Raw genomic sequence first — 17,775 nt, forward strand, 5'->3', positions numbered from 1 at the left:
TCCTGGCAGGCTCCGTCCAACCAGTGTCCAGAGGAAGAGTGGAGGGCTCTTTGGGGGCATCTGGTGGCGAAGGAGCCCGAGAGGAGCCATCAGTCAGGAGGGCCTGGGAGCGGGAGCGGGGAGGGGGGTGGGAGCCAGCGGACAACGGCAGGGAAGTGATGGGGCACTGGTGTTGGGCCTTGTGGGCTGCAGACAGGACACTCGTTTGTGTCCCGAGTTTGCTGGAAGACACAGGTGGGTTTTAAGAATGTGTGCAGCATGATCCGACTTGTTTGAAAAGCTGTCTCCGGATGCCAGGTCGAGAACACATGGGGCATGAGGACTGGGGGAGCATGGCTGTCCCAGGGGCTCAGCCTAAGGAGGTTGGGACCAAGCAGGGGACGAAGGCAGGATTTGCTGACAGATCGACTGTAGGAGGTGGGAAAGACGTGACCTGGGCAAGGGCGGTAAGGCCGTGCTGTCTTGTGTGACACTGTGGACCAGTCTGTCTGGACTGTTCCTCATCCCGTCATCTGGGAGGGGCTCTGGGAAGAGGGTTGTGGAGGACACACACCCGTTCTCCTACTTGAAGAAGGAGCCTGCCAGGAGGATGGTTCTGGAATGCTAGGAGCGTGGTGGAGCCCTGCCTGGCCTTCTTCCTGCCTATTTACCAACATCCTGCCTCTGGCTTCAGTTGGGCCTCTTGGGTGGTGACACACGCAGAAGTAGGAATCCATATGTGGCTGACCTGTGGCACCTGCACTGTCTTCTGTCCCCTTCGCACCTCATTTTATAGATGAGGACATTGGTCCCAAGACGTGCATGACCTTGCCACCAGGGTCACGCAGCTGACGTGGGGCAGGCTGTCTGCTGCAGGGTAGAGCAGTGAGGATGCTGAGGGGACCCGCCAGGAGGGGCAGAGTCGACAGCTTGGGTTCCCAAATGCCAGTGTCTTTTCTGTCACCTATGAAAATGCTGCTTGGCCGCCTGGTTGCTTTGGCACTCTTGGTACAACAGCAAAGGTAAAAATTAATATTTGCCTGTTACAAAAGTTATAAAAAAATTACAGAAGACTGAAATTCAAGGCATGTTGGAGACCATGAAACAGGAAGTTTTTCCATTTGCATTCCATAACACGACTTCCATCGGGCCCAAGTGTCACCTTCAAGTTTGTTGTCCCCACACAGGCAGGAAATGGGCACAAGCGTTTAAAAATATTTGGAGGACATAGTCTGTTCTGTCCATCACACTTTGCTTTCAGCACTGTGGCCTGGATTCCCTCCTGGCCCGGTTCCAAGATTGATTGGGCCAATTCCATGCGAGCGGACATCTAGGCGGTTAACGGATTTCACTCTGGAAAGCACTGCCGCAGGGAGAGGCCATCCTTGCAGAATCACTCAGGAGAAGGAAAACGGGGTGACGTGGAGGAGGGGTGTCAGTAGGGGACAGTCAAGCCTCTCAAAAGAGTTGACATCTGAGTTGAATCCTGACTGACCAGAGGAAGCCAGGATTGTGAAGAGGCTCCGAGGAGATGTTCATTCCAGGCAGAGGGTCAGCACATGCAAAGGCCCTGCAGCAGAAATAGATTTGACCTGTTTGCTGTACCTTGACCAGCTGTGTGGCTCAGGGAGTGAGTGAGGTGGGGGTGAGGGCAGGGAGGTGACAGGGCGATTGCTCAGGGCCTTGGAGGCCATCGGGAGGACTTTGGAGCAGAGGAGGGTCACGGTCTGATTCATATTGTGTCCAGTTTTCCCTCGATTGTGTAGGGCAGATGGTCTCTTTTTGGGCACCGTGGTAAGAACTTTGCATATCCTTCCAACTGCCTACCGTCTGAGGCAGATGACATCGTCCCCACTTAACAAATAACAAATAAGGAAACTGAGGCACAGAAAGGTGACCAGACCTATGCAAGTGCCTGGACTCCCGCTGGGGTCTCCAAGACCCAAGAGCCGCGGCTGCTAGTCCCCATGGGCCACTTCTGCTTTTGTTCCTGGCCTGGCCTCCAGATGAGACCATGGAGCTGGTGACACTGTGGCTGAGTGCCAGGGGTGGGGCTGGGCTCTGGAACCTGCAGGATTCCTGAGCAGGGAGGAGCCTGCTGGGAATTGTGAAGAGGTGGCACCCCGGAGTGGGACCGAGAAAGCCAACAAGACGCTGGCCCGCCCGCCCGCCTCCACCTGAGCCCCAGTCTCCTCGTTGGGTCCTTCATCCCACAAACTGGTCACTTGCCTCATGCCTGGCTCTGTATTGAGAGCTGAGAGATCGGAGAACGTGCCAGGCAGAGGACCCGGCTCCTATGGGGCTGCCATTTTAATGGATAGGTGGGAGGAGAGGGACCACAGCCATATGAACAGACCAGTAAATTGGAAGATGCCGGTTCTGAATAGAATTGAGAATCGAGCAGGATGGGCACCTGCTTTATGTTCGGAGCGTGCTGGGATGAGGATAGAGAAGAGATAGTTTGGCCAGGAGTTGCTAGTTGGCCCTGTGGGTGTTGCAGGGAGAGAGTTCTAGGCTGCGGGAGCAGTCAGTGCAAAGGCCCCGAGGCAACCATACCTGTTTGGGGGCAACACAGCAGAGAATAGCATAGCAGGAGCTGAGTGAGTGAGAGGGAGAACAGGAGGAGGGGAGGTGACTGGGCAGGCTGTGCGGGGCCTTGTGGGCCTTAGAGGACTTGGGGTTTTTACCCTGAGGGAGGTGGGGGTCTTGGGAGGCCTCTGAACAGAGGGAGGCAGCCACTGCATCCATACACACCATGTGGCCACTTCGGGGGCAAGGGTGGGTAGCCTAAGAGGCAGCAACTGTACTGGTCCAGCAAGCACGAGTGGCCGGTGTGATGGCCGTGGATGTGCAGGGAAGTGGGCCAGTTTGTGCCCAGCTGGAGGTGGACCCAGCAGGGCTTGCTGCTGGGCGGAGTGGGCAGTGAGGGGTGGGAGGAGCCCTGGGTCTGCAGTCTGAGTCAGCCTGCCTGCCTCTTGGGGTGACTACAAGGACACAGTGACACCTGCCCGGGGCCACTGAGTGTGGGCTGGGCTCTGGGTCACCAGTGCTTACTGTTGGATGGCATCCAGATGGGTGGTAATGAGGCAGGGACTGGGTGGGGACCGGTGGGGCGTATAGACTGGATAGTGTGGCTCCAGAGGCCCAGCGATGAACTCTACTCCTTTTCTAGCAAAACCACAGAAGAAGCCCTGGGGGTTTGGGGGTGATTGGGGGGGGGGGAGGGAGCAGCGGCGGTTCTGCATCACTGACATCTTTCCTATGTTCCCATCCCAGCTCTGCTCCTTCCTTGCTGAGTTGCCAGGGCAAGTCCTGAAACTCTGAGCCTTAGTCTGCCTATCTGGGAAATGGGAGTGTTGGCCCTGGTTGCATTCTTTTGGTCTTGCTAGAGGGTTTGCTGAGATGTTGCCAAAGATGGGGTTAGAGCTGGGCTAGGGGGGCAGCCACTGCTTCCTATATGGGCTCTTATCAGAGCCTGAGAGAGTGGGCTGGGTACAAACAGGTCCCTGGAGTGTGGGCCTCCTGCTGAGGGCTTTTTCCGTGGCTGGAGTTGTGCTGAGGTCTCCTAGCCACACTGAGGCTTTGAGTGACCCCCATGAGTATATGGCGATGAGGAAGGGATCCCAGCCAAGGGCGCTTACTGGGCCTCCTGTCACTATGCTGCTCAGGTGAGGGGTGACCTGGCCCTTAACAGCTCTGACTCATCCTCTGCCAGCTTATCTGTTTGTTTTCCCTCCCCTGGGAAGGCCTCCACCTGCCCACCTACCAGCCTGCGTTTTAAGCCTCTATTGTTCCCTCAGCCAGGCATCCCCACCCATGTATGGGGCTGGAAGTCAAAGGGCTCCTGGGGGGACCTTGGTCTCTGTTCAAACAACAGTAAATAAACAGCTGGGACTTCTGATCTGCCCCTGGTGCCACCACCTGCTGTGCCTTTCCCTCCCTACTCCCTACCACTCTCTTCTCAGGAGCCCTCATTACCTTCCAGGGAGAGGTGGCCCATTTTAGAGCTTGGAAACTGAGGCTCGGAGAGGGTGAAAGTGATGTGTGCAGGTCAGGAGGCCAGCGAGGGCCTTCCCTGAAGGATGAGTGGCATCCTCTCATCCCACTGATGGCCGTGCCAGTGCCCAGAGAAGGTGGAGACCTGCCTAGGACCACACAGCTCCTGGGGGCAGGGCTGGGCTTTGAACCCAGGCTCCCTGGTTCCAGCGTCCATATTCCTCTTGGCCATTCAACAAACTATTTAATGAGCACCTGCTGTATGCCAGGCACTGTTCTAGGTGCTGGAGATCTAGCAGTGACCAGGCCAGGGGAAGCCATGTGTGGTCACAGGGCTAGACTTCCATTGAAAGCCATGTTGTGGGAGTGGGAAAGGGCATGCGTTTGGGAGGGAGGGGTTCAGTCCACTGCATCTGCCCACGGGTGGGTGCGCGGTGCCTGTGGGGAGGACGTTCCTGGCAGAGGGAACAGTCCCTGCAAAGACTAGAAGCCAGAAGTGAAGAGATCCCAGAGCAGGAGGAAGCAGGGGTGGGGCTGGTAGGATGGGCAGGTAGAGGACCCTGTCAACTGCGGGGTGTGATTTCTGTAGGACGGAGGCTTGGAGGCCTGGTCTTTGTTTTAGAAAGAGACCATAGGGGCATCTGGGTGGCTTAGTCGGTCAAGCCTCCGACTTCAGCTCAGGTCGGAGCGTTCAACGCGGTGAGTTAGAGCCCTGTGTTGGAACCCAGCTTGGAGCCTGGAACCTGCTTCAGATTCTGTGTCTCCCTCTCTCTCTCTGCCCCTCCCCTGCTCATTCTCTCTCTCAAAAATAAATAAACATTAAAAAGAGAGAGAGAGAACCATAGGTGGGGTACCTGTGTAGCTCAGTTAAGAGTCCAACCCTGAATTTTGGCTCAGGTCATGATCTCACGGATGTGAGATTGAGCCCCATGTTGGGCTCCACATTGGGAGTGGAGCCTGCTTGGGATTCTCTCTCTCCCTGTGCCCCTTCCCTGCTCATGCTCTCTTTCTCTCTCTCTCTCTCTCTCTCTATCTCTCAAAAAAAAAAAAAAAAAAAAAGGAACCATAGGTAACCTGGGAGGAGGATCCTGTGGGCCAGGCCTAGGCCCATAGATAGAGGCCAGGTGCAGCAATGAACCCCTACTCTGTGCCAAGGAACAGAGTAGGCCCGGGCTCCTGTCCTGGGGGGCTACGTGGCAGAGGGGGGCAGGTAAGCAGGTAAGTGACTTGAAGTGTTAGTGACGAGAAGAAAATGAGGGCAGGTGGGCGATGGGGTGGGGTTGGAGTTGTAAGTGGGGGGTGGCAAGCCTCCCTAGGGAGGTGTCATTTGGGCCAGAGCTGTGGGGAGTGTGAGTCACGGGGGCGCCTGTGTGGTACCCAGCTGACCTCCGAGGTGGGCGGTGTCACCCCGTCTTGCTGACTAGGAAACCCAGACCGGAGAGCCAGGGAAGCTGGCGGGAGGTCACAGCGTGCGCAGGGCAGCCTGGGCGTCCAGTCGGGGTGGGGGTGGGTTGAATCAGGGCGGAGGAAGCAGACGACTGAGGCTTGGACGTTGCCTCCACATAAGCAGATGGTGTTCTGGGCAGAGTTACGAGGGGAGATGGTCTCCTTCCACCACCCAGGCCGGGAAGGCCCCGAGGGCGCTCCTGCTGCCTTGTGCCAGAACATCCTCTGGGCGGACCTGAGGGCACAGCCGGACGGGTCCTTCCTCCCCGAGCCTCTTGGGAATTTCCAGGGAGCTGCTTTTGGGGGGACTGTCCAGGCCGAGTCCGCACTCGGTGTTGCTGCCCTTTCCACTCAGCAGTTTGAGAGCTTCTGGACACACGATTGGAGGAATCCCAGGGCGGCTGGCACTCCCAGCCTGGTGCGCAAGGCCCCGCGCGCCTGCTCGGCCTCGTCCTTCGGCCTTCTCCCCCTCGGGCTGAGCCTCCTTTGCCTGGGCTGCACCCTCCGGTCACCACCAAGCTCCAGCCCCGGCCAGCTGCCTTCCCTGCATGTGCCCGGAGCTCTTGGGTTCTCTTGGGCATCGTGCTGGTCCTCGTGTTGTTGCGAGGTGCTCACTGTCCGTTGTCTGTAGTGTTACCATTGTGTCCATGGTGCCTGGCCCCCCCAGACACACCCAGAACAGTTACAGGACAGCGTGGGCCAATACCTTGGCCCTGGCGGGGGTGATGCCAGCGGCTTTTGAGTCAGAGGTGTGGGCCCAGAGGCCGGGTGACCTCAGATGCCGTGAACTTCAGTCCATGTTCCCACCACTCCCGATGCCTAGTGACCTTGTTTTCTTATGTAAATTCACGCACTCAGGAAATCACCAGACAGGTCAAGATAGAGTCCATCCCAGAAAGTTCCCCGGTGCCCCTTCCAGTCAGTTCTCCAAAGGGAACCAACTGCTCTGATTTCTATCACCAGAGACGAGTTTTGCCTGTTCAGGTTCACCCTCTGACTCAGCAGGAGAAACGAGGGCGTATGTCTACCAGAGGCATGTGTGCAAATGTTCCTAGCAGCTATATTTGGTTTTTTATTTAAAAAATTTTTTTAATGTTTATTTTTGACAGAGAGACCGAGCATGAGTGGGGGAGGGGCAGAGAGGGAGGGAGACCCAGAATCCAGTGCAGGCACCAGGCTCTGAGCTGTCAGCACAGAGCCCGACGCGGGGCTCGAACTCACGGACCGTGAGATCATGACCTGGGCCGAAGTCGGATGCTCAACCGACTGAGCCACCCAGGCGCCCCAGCAGCTATATGTGTAACGACCCCCAACTGGAAAGACCCCAGGTGGCCCATCCATGCCACAGGGCACGGGTCAGCAGTGGAAAGGAGCCTCCTGCAGTCACACACAGCAGCTTGGAGGAACCACATAGACAGGCGTGGGGGATTCATTCCCGTGCTTCTGTATCGTTTGGTCCCCGACCTGTTCCTGTTGTGGAGGAGGTGGAGAGGTGGAGTGGAGGATTCTGGTGCGGGACGTGCACACCGTCACCGCTGCTGTCTGTGATTCTGTTGGAGGGCTGGCGCCCATGGTTTCCAAGATGCCACATCTCTGATGTGCAAGGGACCTCCTGTCCCTGCCTCTCGGGTCTTTGCCTCTGAGCCGGGTGGCCTGGGGCTCTGGGAGTGCCAGGGCCAAGGCCAAGTGTGGTGTTTGAGAGGTTAACAGCCACCAGCAGGCCCACCCTGTCCCTGGCATCTGCCGTGAAGTGGCTCTGCTCTCCTGGAGACATTGGGATGGATGTCCCCTCTGGTGAGGGCCGAGGTGAAGAACTGACTGACTTTGGGGCCTGGTGACCTGCTTGGGGCCTCCTCGCCATTTCCCCACTCTGCCCTATCTGCACCCCTACATGTAGCTCACCTCCTGTTTCCCCTTCTCTGCCCAGACCAGCTGCCAAGCCCTCTGACCTCCGTAGCATGTCTTCTTTGTCCCCAGCACCTCCATCATAACACCTGAGGTGTAGAGGGTGACTTTGCCACCAGGGGCCACAGGCTTCGTCCTCCTGGGGCTCACCGGCATCCTTGGGATGTTCTTCTGCCTCTTGGGCCCCCCCACCCTCCATGGTTGGACTGTCCTCTCCTGAACTGCTGTCAGCTCTGTCCAGTGTCGGTCCACTGCTCTCTGTTCCTGCCGCTCTGGGTCTAGCCTCTGTCATCACATACGTGGACGAGTGCAGTCCCCTCGTGCCTTTCCTGCCTCTGGACTCCCACCCTTGCCTCTGCGGCCACCAGAGGGTTTATTTATTTTGAGAGAGAGAGAGCGTGAGTGGGGGAGGGCAGGGGGGCGGGCAGAGGATCTGAATCAGGCTCTGTGCTGATAACAGAGAGCCCGATGCGGGGCTCGAATCCATGAGCTATGAGATCATGACCTGAGCCGAAGTCAAACGCTCAGTCAACTGAGCCATCCAGGCTCCCCTGTCCTTCAGAGGGTTCTTTTAAAGCCACACACCTTTAAAAGCACACAGAGTTACAATCTGGCTGTCCCCCTAACCCCCATCGGGCTGCTTTGCTCTAAGAATGATGACCGGACTCCGGCACCCCTGTCACCCCACCCCTCTCTGCACCTGTCTGCTTGAGCACCCCACTCTGCTGCTCGGACTGTGCCCCTGTGGGGCCTTTAGAGCCCTGAGGCCCAGAGAGGGCCCCTCGTCTCAAAGGCCGGGCTGCAGGCCACCGTGAGCGCGAGCCGGTGGGCCAACCTTACGTGGTCACTGCCACCTCCTTGCACCCAGCCAGCGGAGGTGAAGTGCAGTGGGGCTGCCCATAGGCTGTCACGTGTGGCGCATGCCCGGGTATGCCTCCTTCCCTCCAGCACCCACTGGGTTATTAACACGTTCCCAGGGATTCTGCCAGCCAGCCTGAGCTGAGAACCAGTGACCTCCTCTGGGGCCTTCCAGGCTCCCAACAGGGGCTCCCGACACTAGGAGGTGCCCTCCTGAAGCACTGTGGCTGTAACAGTACTGGGGAGCGGGTTGGTGCCGGTGGCCCTGGGTTGAGAACCCCAGGATGCTGTTGTCTTGCTGTATTTGGGACACACCTGCCCAGTACCACTAGTCCTGTGTCCCGCACAGATTGCAAATAATCTAAACATTGGTGTGCAAGCCTTGTTTGAAACTTTCTGAACCTGGAACTTTTCTCCATTTTACATGAGACACCAAAGAATCCTTTGCACGGCTTTAACCTGCGAAAATCCCTCTTCTCCTTCCACGCTCACTGGACCCTGGCTCTTCGGCTTTCCTTTCTTAATGGTCCAGAGTGCCTTCTGGTCGTCCTGCTTTGCATGAATCCGCGTGTAGTGGTGTAAGTCCAGCTGGTGCCTGAGTATTTCCTTGGTGAAATACACAGGGTATGTTTCTTTATTTAACAGCTTTATTGAGGGATTGTTTATATACTACGAAAATTTACCCATTTCAAATGCAGTGGTTTTTCAGTGCACTTACAGTAAATATTAGCATCACCACAGTCAGGTTTTAGGACATTTCCAGAAAGCTCCCTTCTCATGTCCCACCCCTTGGGCAGCCACTGATCCACTCACTTCCTGCCTGCATCGATTTGTCTTTTTGGGACATGAAACATGTATTTTGTCATCAACTACTTTCCTTTTATTTAGTCTTCGTATCATACATAAGGCATTAAATTAATTTAAGACATGTATGTAGGAAATGAACTCATTTCTTTGGGGTGCAGGAGATATTGTTCAAATATCTGTCAGCGAAAGGGCTCTGGGGGCATGCTGGGCTGGAGCACGGCCAGCCAGAGGGAAACGGTTCCATTCACCACCAACCTTCATTCCCGTCCCTCTTCTGCCCCCGGTGGCCTCAGGACCCTCCAAGATCTGGCTGGGATCTTGGTATCTTTGCTGTGTCTGGCTGGGACTGGTATCTTTGCTGAGGTTGCCCCAGTCGCAAGGCGGGATTGCTTCACACGTGTGGTCACACTTCCTGCCCCGCGAGCCAGCCGCTGAGTAATTTCTGTCCTTTTCCCCTCCCACAGGGACTTCCTTCCCCGAGGTTCAGGAATCGTCACCCGGCGGCCTCTCATTCTGCAGCTCATCTTCTCAAAAACAGGTACAGTGAGTGGGGCGGTTCGCTGCTGCAGCAGATAATGAGTGTGGGCACAGTGCCCGGCAGGAGTGCCGGGGCCAGTGGCGGTGTCCGGGGTCTTGGGTCATCATTTGGGCTTGAACTCACGTTCTCCATCTGTGTAGGGAAGTTGAAGCGCAGTTCAGTGAACACCCACCCCTCGTGTCCTCAGTTGTGACCAGGCTGCCAGGTGCCGTGTCTGCTTGCTGTGTTGTGGATAACACATTTTTTGCTGAACGAACGCTTTCAAAATCAGTAGCATGTGACACATCAAGCCAGAGTGCTTCCATGCACCTCCCCTTGCCGTGAGGACACCTTCCTACAGTCACGGAACCACACCCAAGAAAAGTAATCATTCCTGCACGTTATCTGATGCCCAGTCCATAATCAGGTTGCCACTTGTCCCCCAGATACCCTCCCTGGCTAGTTTTGCAGTGCTCTGATCTGCCCCCTGCTGCACTGCGTTGTCCCGTCTCCTCTTTTCATTAGGGCAGCATGGCCACTTGAGTCACGCTGTTGGCTTTTGGAGAGGCCCACCCATTGAATGTAGAATGGCCCACGTGAAGATTCCTTTCTGGCTTCCCCTGGGTGGCCTCCGTTTATTTCTGTTCTTTCCACACAAGCCTGGCATGACGTGGGCGTGTCTCCCACAATAAAACCCAGTCAGGCCTCCTTAGAAAGCATCGTGGGTCAGAAGCTGGAAGGGGACAGAGGAGCTTTCGGGGGCATGGCCTCACCTCTCTCCAGAGCCCCAAGCGGCCTCCATGCTGCTCCCCCACTGACGTATCCCCCCTGGGGTATCACCGTCGGTCAGTTCAGGATTCATTGGGCGCCAGTCTCACCGCACGGCCCGGTTAAACACACCCATACTAGGAAGGCAGCTGACACACCCCCATTTTACAACTGGAGGAAACTGGAGCTTAGCCGCGTCATTCGTCATTGGTCATTCGTCTTGACTCTCTGCTGTGCTCCAGTCACGCCCTCTCGCTTTCATCTTTTGACTCCGCCCAGTCCAGCTGGGAGGAGGCGTGGCTCCAATGAGAGGCGATAGCGGATTGGTCCACACCTCCTCTTTGTGAGCTCTGCCATGTCATAGGCCACAGGCAAGCCAATGGGCTGCTTTCTGTGGATTCAGAGGTCCGATCAGCTGGGCCCAGACTGGCGGCAGCAGAGCCCCAGTTTTCAGATGGCAGTGGGTCAGAGTCGTGTAAGGCTTGGCCTGGTGGGTTTTTGCTTCTCATTCAGCAGGTTTCAGCAGTTTGGTGGTGGTGGTGGGGGGTGAGAATATGCATTTTAATGAGTTCCCAGCTGATGGCTGATGCTTCTGGCCGCTGGCCACTCGGGGAAAACCTCTGCCCTGCTGGGTAGGCCCTGGGAGCTAAGACTGCCGGGGTTCAGATCGTGACTCTGCAGCTTACTGGCTGTATGGCCCCTGGGGAGGGACTCCTGCTCATGATGTGTTTCCTTTCTGGACAGTGAAGATAATAATAGCAGCGACTTTGTCGATTGCCATGAAGACCGCGTTATTCAATATGTCCAACCCTCGGAACAGTGCCTGGCACTCGAGGTCCTCCCCGTGTGGTGCTGACTCAGTGGCTGCGGTTTTGTGCTTTCTACTGGTCTGTTTGGGACAGCTTGCTGCTGGCTTTCTGCACTGGAAGGTGGCAGGAGGCCCCCCCACCCCCACCCCCCATCACCTCCTCGGTGGCTGTCACCCAGCTGTGGTCCACTGAGCACTTAATGCATGCCACAGGCTGGTCCACGCCCAGGGCACAGCAGTGACTGGACCAAAGCTGCTGCCACCACCAGTCGCCTGCCCCCTTGGCATTCCCATTGGTGCCAGGGGACAGAAGTGGGAGACTTGGGGTGAGACCAGCAGGGAGACAGGCAGTCCTGGTCCCCACCGGGTGGGAGTGTGTGTGTAGAGAAGGGTGGGTGACTAACTTCATCCGGAGGGTGGGACATCCCGGGGCATCTCCGAAGAAGTGATGTTGGAGCCGAGGCTGATGGGAACTCTCCTTCCCAGCAGAAAGTGGTAGATGTGAAGAGCAGTGAAGGCAGAAACTCTGAGGGTACACATCAGCCTAGTGCCTGACCCGGACTGATGCTGGCGTCTCTGTTCCCGTCACCCCCACTTTACAGAGGATGGAACTGAGGCTTCCAGAGATGAGGCCACTTGCCTGAGAGCACTCAGGAGGGTCACCGTGAGAGCCCAGCCTGAAACACACATGGTGGAGTGTACCCTAAGGCCAAGGTGTCACTTGATCAGATCCCGTGGCTGCTGGTGAAAAAGAGACCATGGGAACCAGCCCAGGGTAGGGGACCCAGAGGAGATGGAAGTGGTGCCTGGGGACATGTAGGGACAGGGTGGCAGCTATGGAGGTAGGGTCATGGTTGGATCCTGTTGGGCTGGCGGTGGAGGTCGGGAGAGAGGCCCAGGTGTCCCATATGGAGCTGTGTCTCAGCTCACATGCTCCTCTTTCCCCACCTGACTGTGGTGTCTCCAGTCTCTCTCTGTCTTTCATTAATTTTTATTTTTGAGAGAGAGCTCATGAGCAGGGGTGGGGCAGAGAGAAGAGGGGACAGAGGATCTGAAGCAGGCTCCGCACTGTCAGCACAGATCCCGATGCGGGGCTCGAACCCACGAACTGTGAGATCATGACCTGAGCTGTAGTTGGACGCTTAACCAACTGAGCCACTGAGGCACCCCTCCAGTCTTTTGCTGCTGCCAGTAGATGTGTGCCCACTCTGTGCTCAACCTCAGCTGGATTCCAGGGAGGCAGCATGGAGTGGCAGACACAGGATGCTGTGGTCAGGCTGAGAGGGGAAAGAGCAGGGGGTGTGGGAGAGTATATTGCACATTGGATCTACTTTGGGAGAACATTCTAGGCCGGGGCAACAGCATGTGCAAAGTGATGAGGTGGGGCTGGGGGGGAGAGGCAGGAGGCAGGTGATGTGGCCTGGCAGTCTGGTGATGGATTCAGGCAGTGAGAGCCCAGGGAGCACTTGGGTGGGGAAAAACTGGCTCGGCCCCTGGCTGCCTTGTGGAGGAAGGATGGGCAGAGATAGGAGTGCAGGCAGGGAGGCCAGGGAAAGGTTAGTCTAGAGCCAGGCAAGAGGTCATGAGGCCTGGCCCAGGGCAGTGCTGTGGGTGAGGGTGAAGGGCAGTCTAGAGTGACCCTGAGGTGGGGGTCCAGGGCGATGAACAGCAGAGGTGCCTGGGCTGGATGGGAGGCGGGACACCCCACTAGCAGGAGGGAGGAAGCTGAGTGTAGTGTGGGACGTGCTGATTGGTAGAGGGCCCTCTAGGGGCTACGTGGGGCTGCACTGCTTCTAGAGAATAGACTTTTGTCCCGCTGACTCCCGAGAATTGGACTCTGGAGCCAGGCAGCTACCCCTTATTTCTGGGGCCTGGGGCAGGTGGCCTCTCTCTGTGTGTCTCAGCTTCCTCATGGGAGTGATAGTGGTACCCCCTTTGTGGCCCTGGCACCCCATGTGGCTTTGGTGTGCCTGCCGCCTCCTGTAGGGTCTGGGGTCCCACGATGTGACTCGGAGGCTGGGCCTCAGCCCTCCTTTCTGATGCCTGTGACACCCAGTGATGCTGGCTTCAGGTCCAGACTGGTGAGCCATTACTTTTAACCTTTTTTTTTTTTTTTTTTTTAAAGGAAGCTCCATGCCCATTTTGGAGCCTAAACACCAGGGCTTGAATTCACAACCCTGAGGTCACGACCTGAGCTGAAATCAAGAGTCAGATGCTTAACCAACTGAGCCATGCAGGCGCCCCAGGCTTTTAATCTGCTTAGTTTAAAAATTACCTAAGACTGAATGGGGCACCTGGCTAGTACAGACCGTAGAGCATGTGATTCTTGATCTCAGGGTTGTACATTTGAGTCCCATGTTGGGCATAGAGATTACTTAAAAATAAAATCTTAAAAAAAAAAAATTACCCTAAGACCGCAGCCACCAGGAAGTTTGATGGCTCACGGGTGATCCCTGCTTCTCCTTGGGAACAACCCCTGGCCTTGTAAACCCTGGGTGCTAGGGACTGTTCTGGTGTGGAATGTGGCCTCCTGAGCCTCCCTTCCCTTGACCTTGACTGTTGCTGTCAGGGACCAGAGAGGGGGTGGCTCCCAGCTTCCTTTTTAAAGCTTTGTGACCCCGACAGGGCCTTGCTGAACTCTGGGACCTCACCTCCTCCTGCTCCCCACAATCCCCCTGCTCACTCACCCTCAAGATCGGCTCGTCCACTCACACTTCCACGCCTTTGCCCCCACAGTGCTCCCTCCCTGGAACATCGTGCCTCACCTTCCTTCTCCCCTTCCTCCTCCCCTGGGTGAGCCCCAGTCCTCCACCCCATCATTGCTCCCTCGGTTCATCCTCAGGTAACCTCATGTCATTCCTATATTCTTAATGGTTTTTCTCCCCCCAAAAGTCAGTGGCAGAAAGCACGGATCTGCTTTGTTGTGGGATTGTCAACAACCCTTTCTCCAGCACCTGTCCTCTGGGCCTGGCCCTGGCAGGCCTTTTCTATAAAACTGGTAGACTCTGCAACATTTGGGGCGTGGCCTTGTGTCTTGATGAGGAAACAGGGCCAGGAGCCAGTGAGAGTCAGGCTGGGGGCCGGCCAGGATGCCAACTGGGGCTGTCACTTTCTCCAGTACGTGGTGTGGGGTTTGCCACGTGTTCAGTGGACATTCACCGCATGGCTCACGATCAGCTCCGTTCTGACACTGTCTGCCTGGGGAGAGTGTCACATCCCACGGGATGGGGGCTCAGTCCCACCAGACCGTCGTCCTCCGTCCCCACTGCCAGTCACAAGTCCGGGTTGTCACCTGTGCGTCTCGCCCCCTGGCTGTAGATCTGAGTGAGGTTCCCACGACCCCCTCTTCAGGTTCGATTAATTTGCCAGAGCAGCTCACAGAGCTCAGGGGAAAACAGATCACTCACTGGATCGGTGGCTGGTGTGAAGGATACAACCCAGGAAGAGCCCGACGGAAGGGATGCGCAGGGCAGTGTGGGGAAGGGCCGGGGCTTCCGTGCCGTCTCCAGACGCCCCTCTCCCGGCTCCTGCATGTGTTTACCAGCCGGGAAGCTCTCCGAAGCCCGTCCTTCGGGTTTTATTTTTATGGAGACTTCATTACGCAGGCACGATTGATTGAATCATTGGCCTTTGGTGATTGATTCATCCTGGAGCCCCTCCCCCCTCCCCCCTCTCCCCTCTCCCCTCTCCGGAGTGGGGGGTGGGTAGGGCGGGACTAAAAGCTCCAGCCTTCAGATCACATAAATTGGTCCCCCTGGCACAGCCCCCTTCCTTAAGTGCTTTCCAAAAGTCACCTCATTCAACTAATGTGTCATTGAGAGGGGCTGGCTATGAATGTTTAGACACCTTTATGGCTCTTAATCACTTAGGACGTTCCGAGGATTTTAGGAGCCCGGTGTCAAAAATGGAGGGTGGAAATCCAAATGTGTATTTCTTACTGTAGATCACAGGAGCACGCCTTCCCAGCGGCTGTGCGTCCTAGACTGGGAGGTCTTCACAACTTGTCTCAAATCCGAGGGAGCTTGAGGACCCAACAGCCTCGGGAGGTGCCACGCGCTTTGCCTCTTCTTGGTTGGCTGAAGCCTCTGCACCGTCCGCCTCGGTTGGCTCCATCTGATCGCGTGGTACTCAGGCTCGCCCGAGTGCTCGAGTCCCCGAGTCGGTCCTCCTGACCCCGGGCCAGCATGCCTGTCGACGCCAGCTTTGGGGAAGGCAGACCCCATCTCCCACCATCAGGAGTCAGCCTGGCAGTTCTGCTTCTCCCTGGGTTGAGAATGGGGAAGGGATGGGCCAAGTCCCATGAATACCTGGGCAGAGCTCCTCCTTGCACTGCCCTCCTGAGACCCCGAGGCAGCCTCCCTTGACTGGCAGCTCAGCTAGTCCCCGTGGGCCTGGCGGTGTGGGATTTGATGTCGTAGCAGCCCCACACTTGGGTTCTGTGTTGTCTCATTTCCTTTGGGGAAACTGAGGCACTGAGAGGAGGGCGAGGCTGGGAGGGGCTAGGCACGCCCATCTCTCTCTCCTGTCACCTTCCCACACGTTGTCATGGTGGCTGATTCAGCCTTTCCAGGCTGGAGGGGCTGGGCTGAAGGCCGGGTTGCTCCGGCAGAACTTGGGCATTTCACAGTCTGCCCGCGGGGTGGGGAGGGTGCCTTCTTCGGTCCTGTGGACCTCCTCCAGCTCCTTTAAAACAGGAGGGCCCTGGGGCGCCTGGGTGGCTCAGTCGGTTAAGAGTCCGAGTTAAGCTCGGGTCATGATCTCACAGTTCATGGGTTTGAGCCCCGCGTCGGGCTCTGTGCTGACAGCTCAGAGCCTGGAGCCTGTTTCAGATTCTGTGTCTCCGTCTTTCTCTCTCCTCCACTGCTCATGCTCTGTCTCTCTCTTCTCAAAAAAAAAATAAAATAAACGTTAAAAAATTTTAAAAAATAAATAAATAAAAATAAAACAGGAGGGCCCTAAGACCCCTCAGGAAGCCAGGCCTGAGGGAACCGGGCCACTGTCGTGGGGCTGCTTCCTTGGGCCCTGGGTGGCCTGATACCCAGAGGGTGGCCGCATGTACTCATCATCTGCCTTCCTTTTATTTATTTATTTATTTATTTATTTATTTATTTATTTATTTCAACGTTTATTTATTTTTGGGACAGAGAGAGACAGAGCATGAACGGGGAAGGGGCAGAGAGAGAGGGAGACACAGAATCGGAAACAGGCTCCAGGCTCTGAGCCATCAGCCCAGAGCCCGACGCGGGGCTCGAACTCACGGACCGAGAGATCGTGACCTGGCTGAAGTCGGACGCTTAACCGACTGCGCCACCCAGGCGCCCCTCATCATCTGACTTCTAAGGGCTCTTCTCCTTTTTTTTTTTTTTTTAAATAAATTTTTTTAATTAAAAAAATTTTTTTAAGTTTATTTTGAAATGAGCCAGTGGGGAAAGGGGCCGAGAGAGAGAGAGAATTCCAAGCGGGCTCTGCACTAGTGTCCGACACGGGGCTTGAACGCACGAACCATGAGATCGTGACCTGAGCTGAAGTTGGATGCTTAACCGACTGAGCCACCCAGGCGCCTCTTGAGGACACTTTCTTGAAGGGCCTGGGAGATGCCCAATGTGGGGATTGGCTGTTTAGCACAATGGGGACATACTTGGGACTCGAGAGAGTGATGTCCTCCTAGGCTGTGGCACCTAATGATTTTTAATAGGTCCCTCAATAAGTTTTATTAAACAACCACTAGGCACCAGGCACCGGGGAGAGTGGTGACGGAAGCTAAGTGCTCACTTGCCGCTCCAGGCTTAGAAGGGGACACTTGAGCATGTGGTGTGTCAGTGCGAGGAGCGCCGTGGAAGAGAGGGCAAAGTGCCAGGCATCTCCTGGGTCCCAGGTGGTCAGGGTGGGCCTCCCGGCGGAGGTATTTAGAGCTGAGACCTGAAGGAGATGAGGGAACAAGTCCTGGAGGGAGGGCAGGGCCTCTTTCTAGAAAAAAGCCAGAAGTGCATTCACTGTCCCCACAGTTACCATGCTGGCGGGAAGCCCTGCGGTGGGAAAGGGTGGCTGGCGCCTCTGGGTCAGCAGCACGAGTGCTGGACAAGGGCCCAGGTTATTGCTTCACTCCTGGAGTGTTCCAGGCCCTGGGCCGGGTCCCTGGAACCCCCGGGGCTGCCCGTCCTCCCAAGGAAGGGCGTGGCTCTGCAGGGTGGCAGTGGCGGGTGTGTGGCTGTCAGTGCTGCAGCAGGGGACAGGGACCGGCGGGACCGGACTGGACTGGCCGGGTCATCTGTGCATGAGCAAGCAAGGGCTAGCAAGCATGGCAGCTGGGATGGGGACAGAGGTGCATGGCTTCTGGGAACGAGTTGAGAGGGAGTCCCAGACTCTGAGCTCAGCCTTAAGGCCTCTGACTTATTCTCTGAGACGGGATCATTAAAAAAATCATTAGCATTCTGGCAAGTACAGGGCAGTGGCACCCTGGGCAAAGCCCTGCCCACCTGTTTCTCAAGGAGGCTGCACCCCTCCCCTTCCCTCCTTCCCCAGATGCCCTGGGCCCAGAGCATCCTCAGGGATTCTCTCTGCCCACCGCTGCCCTTGCCTGCCTCCATCATGGTGGGGCAGGGCAGGGCGGGGGGCTGGAGTTGTGTTAGCTCCTCTAGGAGGTCCCCACCCTCCAGATTCTGGTGTGTTGAGTCTCTTTTGAGTGTCTGTG

General features: G+C 56.5%; 1 protein-coding gene across 18 annotated transcripts in view; it reads left to right on the forward strand.

Annotated features, from left to right (window-relative positions):
- DNM2 (dynamin 2) overlaps positions 1 to 17,775 on the forward strand; it is a 90,532-nt gene that overhangs the window by 23,639 nt on the left and 49,118 nt on the right. For 17 of the 18 annotated variants that reach the window (XM_045491925.1, XM_045491918.1, XM_045491926.1 and 14 more), the window contains exon 2: positions 9,456 to 9,529. The exons of the other annotated variant lie outside the window; for it this stretch is intronic. In XM_045491925.1, the coding sequence (XP_045347881.1) occupies positions 9,456 to 9,529 (74 nt within the window). The remainder of the gene's footprint in view (positions 1 to 9,455; positions 9,530 to 17,775) is intronic. 18 annotated transcript variants of the gene reach the window in all.

Source organism: Leopardus geoffroyi, chromosome A2 (assembly GCF_018350155.1).
Source record: "Leopardus geoffroyi isolate Oge1 chromosome A2, O.geoffroyi_Oge1_pat1.0, whole genome shotgun sequence".
In the NCBI taxonomy this organism is placed as follows: domain Eukaryota; kingdom Metazoa; phylum Chordata; class Mammalia; order Carnivora; family Felidae; genus Leopardus; species Leopardus geoffroyi.